General features: G+C 48.7%; 2 protein-coding genes across 2 annotated transcripts in view; both read right to left on the minus strand.

Moving 5' to 3' along the window:
- LOC103622385 (estradiol 17-beta-dehydrogenase 11-like) overlaps window positions 1–2602 on the minus strand; it is a 6528-nt gene extending 3926 nt beyond the window's left edge. Inside the window, exon 1 of the mRNA XM_017744102.1 lies at window positions 1992–2602. Within this exon, the coding sequence (XP_017599591.1) occupies window positions 1992–2587 (596 nt within the window). The 5' untranslated portion in view covers window positions 2588–2602. The remainder of the gene's footprint in view (window positions 1–1991) is intronic.
- A 3235-nt stretch (window positions 2603–5837) lies between these two features.
- Window positions 5838–7821, minus strand: part of LOC103622386 (17-beta-hydroxysteroid dehydrogenase 13) — a 10538-nt gene continuing 8554 nt past the window's right edge. Inside the window, exon 5 of the mRNA XM_017744103.1 lies at window positions 5838–6553. Coding sequence (XP_017599592.1) covers window positions 6466–6553 — 88 coding nt within the window. The 3' untranslated portion in view covers window positions 5838–6465. The remainder of the gene's footprint in view (window positions 6554–7821) is intronic.

Genomic DNA, 7821 nt, shown 5'->3' on the forward strand with positions numbered 1-7821 from the left:
AAGAGCTGTAGGTGGGGTTGCTGAGATGACAGGCATTCCAGCCTTAAATTGAGGATCTGTGTGTAGTGACAGCTAGAAAGGAAACCACAGAATTGTGGAATGGTTTGAGTTGGAAGGGACCTTAATGATTATATAGTTCCAACATCCCCTGCCATGGGCGGGAGACTAGAGCAAGTTGCTCAGAGCTCCATCCAATCTGGCCTTGAACACTTTCAGGGATGAGGCATCTCTAACTTCTCTGGGCAACCTGTTCCAGTACCTCACCATCCTCATAGTAAAAAATTTCTTCCTAATACCCAATCTAAACCTCCTCTCTTCCGGTTTGAAGCCATTTCCCCCTGTCTTGTCACTACATGCTCTTGTAAATATTCTCTCTCCATTTTTTTGTAAGCCCCCTTCACATACTGGAAGGTCGCAGTTAGGCCACTACGAAGCCATCTGCTTTCCAGGCTGAACAGCCCCAATTCTCTTAGCCTTAGGAATGCAGCAACAAGAGTTTGGCTTGGTAAGGCACACGTAGCAGCAGACAGGGGGCACACGGTGCCTATTGCAGCACAGCAGGCAGTACTGTGAGTGTAAACAGAGCTCATACAACACAGGCCTGGCTGACACCCTGAGGTGTGGAGAGTGGCTCTATGCATTTCTGTAGTCACATGCTGGGTGTGAGAAGAGAGGTGCCCTCCACAGTTGTATTGGATCTGGCTGAGATGGAATTCATTCACCCTCACAGTGCTGTGCTTTGCACTATCTGCTAGAAAGGGGTTGATAACACACCAGTTTTTTGGCTGCTGCTGAGGAGTGCTGGCACAGCATCAGTGCTGTGTCCCCAGTATTCCCCGCCCCTGGGAGGGGACAGCAGAGCAAAACTGACCAAAGGGATATTCCATATCATATGATGACAGCTCAGATATAAAAGCTAAGAAAAGAAGGAAGAAGAGGAGGGGCTTCCAGTATTTACAGTATTTGCCTTCCCCAGCAAGCACTTCCCAGAATCATGTGGGCAGTCATCACTTGCTGATGGGAAGCAGAGAATAAAATATTTTTTTCTCTTAGCTTCTGTGCCTGCAAACTTTCAGCTTTGCTTTAGCAAACTGCTTTATCTCAAGCTATGAGTCATTGTTTCCCATGTTATTTCCTCTCCCCAGTCCAGCTGAGGAGAGGGAGTGATAGAGCAGCTTGGTGGGCACCTGGCATGCAGCCAAGGTCAACCCACTACGAAAGTGTACAGTGCAGAGAGACTTTCCTTACAGAATTGCACTTGACACACAAAAGAGAAGTCTCCCTCTGTCACTGTATCAGCTCACTAAGCCAGGGCAGAAGTGATTTTGTTGCTGCCTTGTCCCCAGGTGCCAGAAGGCCATGCCAGTGAGGCCCTGTGCTGGGGTATGTTTTGCAGCTTCAGGATGACACAATTAACTTCTTTGCTGACCCACTGTGTCAGAAACAGGAAGCGCAGCCTCTCCCCCTCCCTGCTGCACCTACACCCAGCACTTGGCCTGGATCCCTTCTGAGTGCCATGCTGCATGTTTGTATCTGCCCATCCTCCACTTCCCAAGGTCCTTTACAAGTATAGCTGCCCGGAGGGCAGCCGGGCTCACACAGCCCAGCACAGTGATGCTGCTGATAGGAGCGCAGAGAAAACACATCTCCCAGCAGTGCACAAAAAACACCTGAGGCTACAAAGAGAACAAGTGAAGGCAAACCTGCTCCTCTGTGGAAACAGCCTTCTGGTCTCAGCGGGCTTTTCCTGCCAGCCCGGGCAGCGGGTCCACCAGCAGCTTTCTGAGCGCTTCTTTCCCTCTCGCAGGTGCTCTGCCGGGTGCTGCCTGCTCCCTCCCGAGTAGCACCGAGTGACTGTGGGACCAGAGCCCCACATCCTCTGCTGCAAGTGGGGCCAAACGCTCTGCTGGCGCTCAGCATCCCAGCCAGAGACCGATGGGAGCGGGCTGGAAGGAGGCGATGGGGGTGCAATGCGGTGCCGCCCTTCTTACGCCCTTAAATCCCCCGTGGACTCGGTGGTTACGGAGTGAGGACTCGAGTGTGCCATTACCTTATTGATGTCCCACAGAACCAGCCTGCTCTGGCGCTTGGCGAACTCCAAGGCGGTCGCTCTCCCGACGCCATGGCCAGCGCCCGTGATGAGCACCAGCTCCCCGCTGAGAGACTTTCTCCTCACAGGCACGAACAGCTTCACAAAAGCCTCCAGGTAGGAGTAGAGGAGCGTGGCCAGGAACAGGAGAAGCTCCAGAAACAGATTCATTGTTTTCCCGGAGCTCCTTTGAGGACCGAACTGAACTTTAATCTCTTTTAAGGGGACGCGGGTTGCTGATTTACCCGCTGCCCTTCCCAGCGCGCGCCGCTGCTCCCGTCCATTTTCGCAGGATCCACCCCGCACCGCCCGCACCGGCGGGGGCGGGAGCCCGGGGCGGCCGCTCCGCCCAGCTGTCCCACGCTGAGCTCCCGGTGTCCCTGTGCTGGTGTCCCTGGGCTGGCACTGGGTGAGCGGTGCAGAGGAGCTGCAATCTGCACTCCAATCTGTCCTAGCAGAAACATGTTCACCCTGCAGCTGACAGGACTTGCCGGGCATGGATACAGAAATGTGGGGTTTAGGGCGTTTTCTGCCCTCTTGGCTGAGGAAAACACAGCCTATAGCGGTATGCAAACCCCTCATTGTTCTTCCCTTGGTTGTGACATTGCCGGATGGCATCTGTCAGTCACCCCGACTATTCATTCTCTGTTTCGTTTGTCCCCACAGAGGTGGCAGTGCCCTCCTGTCCCTATCTCAGGCTCCTGTGTCAAGGAAACAGCAAAACATGTTCTTGTTTGTCATTTGCTGCACGTGGAAAAGGTACGGAAGTGGCAATGAAATTGCTCATCCAGTTACTGACAAAAGCATCTTGAAGTTACATTCAACTCTGTATTGTAATTCTTTTCAAATCCTGCTTTGTGGCTGTCGAGTCGCTCAGTGCCATGAGGTCCTTGAGCAGTTTTCTTCATGGTCCTTCCTTCCATTGCATATCTGTGCATTGTCAGCAGACTTTGTCCCCCACCATCCTCTTCCAGGTCCCTTAAGCAAAGCTGAATGAGACAAGTCCTTTCAATTTCTGGAACTCCACAGGTGATCTCTTGCCTAGCTGTTTCTCTTACTAAGTCTTTATTTAGTTATCCATACTCAGACCTTTCATCTTATGCTATGGCTGCTTAGTTTCCATAAGTCCTTTGAAAAATGGCATTGAATTGCTTGAATTGGGTCATTTTTATCTAATTGAGTCTAAATCACGCAACTCACACTTGGAATCGCTTGTATGTAACAGAGTATCCAGAACCTTAACCAGAACAGGAATGCTTATAGGAAATAGGAGAAAAGTACTTTCAGGTGTTTCTTCCAGCTCTATCAATGTAACTGCATGGCCTTTCTTGGGAAGGATTGCTGACCTTACTCCTTTGTTATTCAGTTAGAAAACCAGATGTATCATGGTCATGTTCACAATTTCATTTAAGGATATTTTTGAGCTCTTGGGGAATTGCGAAGGGTTCACAAGCATCTATCAACTAACCAAAATCGTGTCCAGTTAAGACTACAGTTTTTGAAAAGTATTATTTTTGTTCTGGTGGTTTGGCTGCAGCTCACCTTGTCAGTGAGAGACTGGGCTGACTCCAGCACAGAGATTCTGAGCTAGGCGCTTCCTACTTTTCTCTTGGAACTTGGTTCTCTGCTTAATTAACACATCAGTGTTTGGGCCAGACCCCAATTGCACGGCTCAGCGGTGCTGCCATTTTCCTGGCACAGGGCTCCAGTCAGTGCTGGGGCCAAGTCAGAGGAGGCAGGGAGGGCATGGAAGAACCGAGCCCGACTCCAAGAGACACCTCAGCAGGAGGCAGAGCACAGGGCCAGAATCACTGACCTGACTCATAAGGAGTCCTAGGCCAGGGTGTGAGGCACCACCCTCCAAATCTGGGACTTAGCTGTAGGTGGCTGTATGAAACCTGCTCACATGGACTCCTGCATGGACAGGGGCACCCCTCAGTGACCAGACTTTGGGATAAGCTTCAGTTGAATGTTGTGGCCAGAAAGAGAACTGAGGAGCCTGGGAGGCTTGGTGACTCAGTTCTGGCACTGGTGTTCAGGAGATGAAGGCTGAAATCCTTGCTTTTGCATATGTTTCTTTATGCCAAGCAGAAGACTTGCAGCCATAGAAGACACAGAACCACAGCCACATACGGTGTACTGCACAAGTTGCCTTGCCCAATAATTCCTCTGGGCTCTGAGACCCTGGACTAGATCGGGCAAAGCAGGAATCAATACAGTCTCCCCTTCCTTAGGAGCAAGTGTGCTAAGAAACAGACTGCAGGAGAGCACTGTCATCGCCTAGATGGATTTTTGTCTTCCTATTTAATGCTGCCATCAGAATCTGAATGATACACAGGGCTAGTGGGAATGATGTGCCAGGAGAAGCCAAGCATCTTATCTGATGTGTCCTACTGAAGCCAGTCCTTCCCCAGTCTAAGAAAAGGGCCAAGTCATCAGATGTTGCCCTGTTTCTGCAGTCATTTTAAGCTTTTTCTTTGGAGTCACTGGACTGTACTCTTCCTTTAAACAAGCATTCAAGTCATGAAATAGAAGAAATTTGGAAGGTGCGAAGGAAGAGGCTAGGCTGGGTGGGAAGTTAAGAATGTTTGCCAGCCATACAAGAGACAACTGTCAAATACCTACAAATCAGTAAAGTACTTATTTAGCCTTTATGTTACAGTGAGTTCTAAGGACAAACATTTTGGCCAGTATGCTGCTTGCTCTGACAGGTCTTTTGCACTTTTGAAGCATCTGTATTTTTAGACTTTTTGACTCCACACTAGGTAAGAGTAGGTGGGTGTGAACAAAATCAAAAAGCCACACAGATATGCTTTGGCTTCAAGTGTTTTCCATATGTGACAGGACTGTCATGGTAGCAAGAGGGCAATACGCAGCTCAAAAAGAAGTAGGGATGCAACCCCCCACATTTTGTCATGGTTTTTAAATGGAAACCATGCCTAAGTATTCTTTAATTGGGTTACAACTCTTTTTTTAATGTCCTGAATTTTGTGAACCCCTTCTTTCCTTTCCTGTCTCGGCTGCAGGAATTTTGCACTGTGAAGTACAAGAGCTGAAGTTGGGAAGTTGTGCTTTGACACACCCTGAGTGTCTTGTTACATGAATGTTCCATGGGCAAAATGGAAAAGAGCTGTGTGTTATTTAAGCTGTCAACAGTGCTTCTACCTGTTGCCAGCTAAGAGCAGGAGGAGCTGGGTGGTGAGGGCTCTCCCTTTTCTGAAGAACCTGTTTACAGAACAGCTTGAAAGGCTCAGGTGAACAGGACGGATTCCAACTGTGCCAAAGGTGGCATCTGTGCCTGGGATGGCTGCGGGCCAGCAGTGCCTGCAGCGGGTGGGAGTTGCACAAGTGGGTGCACAGATCCTCTGTGCTCTGGAGGGGTCTTTGACCCGTGTGTCATCAGCTGCTGCTCTCTTGGACCACAGGCCAAAGACCTTTAGGGGTTTCACCATCTGAGCAGGCCCCTGGCTTGTGACAAGGAGCTGTGTGAAGGCTTGTCTGGAGCCTTCCCCTGCACCCCCTGCCCTGGCACCGCCTTTAAGCCCTGGCCCTTCCATGGGCTGCACTGCCTGGCCCTGTACCTCACTGATCCTGATGCGGCTTCCCCCGTGCCCAGGGATTGCCTCATCCCTGCAGCCTGGGCTGGTGTTTGGCAGACTCTGGCTGATCCTTTCAGCATTATGGCACCTGCTCCACTGTCCTTGCCTGGACCTGGTTACCACTTTCATTGCTGAGAGACACCTTTGGGTTAAAAAATGTATTTATTTGTAATAAGGAGTGTTGATGCTGCTAATGTATAATTGATAAACACTGTAATTAGGCATTACATTACAAACAAGGCTGTATTATTTCAATAATACAAATAATTAATTCAGTAATGCTCATTACAAATGCACACAAAACTGTAAGTGTTCATTTGAGCACATTTTTTAAAACTTAAAATTAATAAATGAGGTGAAACAGGCCACCCATTTCCTCTATAAATTGCTTCTTGCAAATGCTTTTGTTCAGGGTTGAGTCCAGATTAACATATTCTCAGGCAATCCCTTCGCACTTAAACTAGGCAGCTGTGTTTTCCCAAACAAAGTCCCACGGGTTTTGTGGGAATTCCTGCCTGCCTCAGCACAATGAGATAGAGGTGATGGGATGTACATTCAAAGCAGCCCTTCTAGAGCTGCATCTCTGCTTTGCTAACACTCCCTGTTATGCAGGTGTGTCCCAGCTGCAGGTGTGGGATAAGCCCTTAGGTGTGCCTGGGAATGGTGGCCTGGAAGCACCTGCCTTAGCTCTGCTCTGAATCAAGCCAGCGGAACTACACTCAGCACATGTTCTGTCTTCTCTGGTGCCTCTGGGAAATGAGAACCAGTTCTTGCTTTTCACTGCGTGCTTCTCTGCCCAATGACTGCATCAAACTTTGGAATGGCCAGCTTCTTCAGAACATTCAGAGCGCGTTCTGGAAACACCCTGAAAGATAATAACATGAAGTTAAAAGCAGGATAGAAAAAATATAGGGAAAAATGTCACTGCAAGTGAGGGAAGAGCTGGTCTGGTAGCAGAATGCATGCACACACATGGACTGAGACTAAGTATTCAACTGGGCATTATTTCCATAGCTGTCTTCAATCTCTGATTAATTAAAGTCCAGTCCCAGCCTTTTAGGACAGTTCCAGTGCCAGGTATCTACAGGGAGTATGTGAGCTGCAATACTGCTGCAGGATCCAGGAAGGTTCAATATTGTACAGATGTAGGTGTGTATTACATTTCATGCTCTGAAAAGCAGCAGGTCTGTGGAAGGATGAGACATTAAAAGTGAGATGCAGTTTCCACTCCTAAGATTCCTTCTCTTAAGAGTTTTGTCTCTTTATCCCTCTGTCCTAAATTATGACCAAAAAAGCAAAGTTATTCTAAGTGTTTCAACAGCATCGGTTTTGACTTGCCTGTGCTTCTGCAGACTTGCACTCTCAACAAGCAGCTCTTGGAGTTGCAAAGAGATTTAAAATCTTTTTCTGAGTGTCTGGTGCTGGGTTTTGCAACCAAGAAACTACCAAATGTTTCTTGAGATACTGTAGGATTTAACTGAGAAGTTAACTTAGTTGTTCAGATGTGAACTCCAGATTTGGAACTGGAGCTCTGGTAAAAACACCTCCTCAGCAGAGCAGCTACACTGGATAATGTAATAAGTTGTGTGAGAGGATAAATCTTGCTTTACATAGCAGAGAGCAGTAAAGCCCTTTTGAAGGAATGTTCTCAGCCTCCATGTCCTCAGTGCTAACATGAAGAAACAAACACTAATAAGCAGCAGGTCCTCAGCTCTTTCTGCAACTATGCTGACTCAGAAGTTATAAGTTTGAACATTGTATACTCAGTGTTGGGGTTTTAGTTTAGTCTTAGGTTTTCCTGTTAAAGGAATTTTCTCCCATATGCATGTTGCTAGGGGACAAATAGCTGTACTTAAGAAAGACAAAAAGGGGAGTGGGGCGGGCCTGGCTACTCTTTTGTCTACACCTGGGTGTGGGGGCAGTTCGCTCTGAGCGTCCGGAGAGAGAAGCTGCAGAGAAAGGAGCTGCTGCTTCTTTCTTTTTGGCCGTTCTTTCTTCCTGCTGGAAGCAACGCCGGGACCCCAAAAGCCGCTTTCCCTGCCCTGCTGGAGACCGAGCTGTGGCTGCCCTGCTCCGCTGCTGCTTCGAGCTTTTCGCTACGCTGTAGCCCTGCTCGCCCTGCCTGCCTGGGCG

The sequence above is a fragment of the Corvus brachyrhynchos genome, unplaced genomic scaffold, assembly GCF_000691975.1.
Source record: "Corvus brachyrhynchos isolate BGI_N302 unplaced genomic scaffold, ASM69197v1 scaffold229, whole genome shotgun sequence".
Lineage (NCBI taxonomy): Eukaryota > Metazoa > Chordata > Aves > Passeriformes > Corvidae > Corvus > Corvus brachyrhynchos.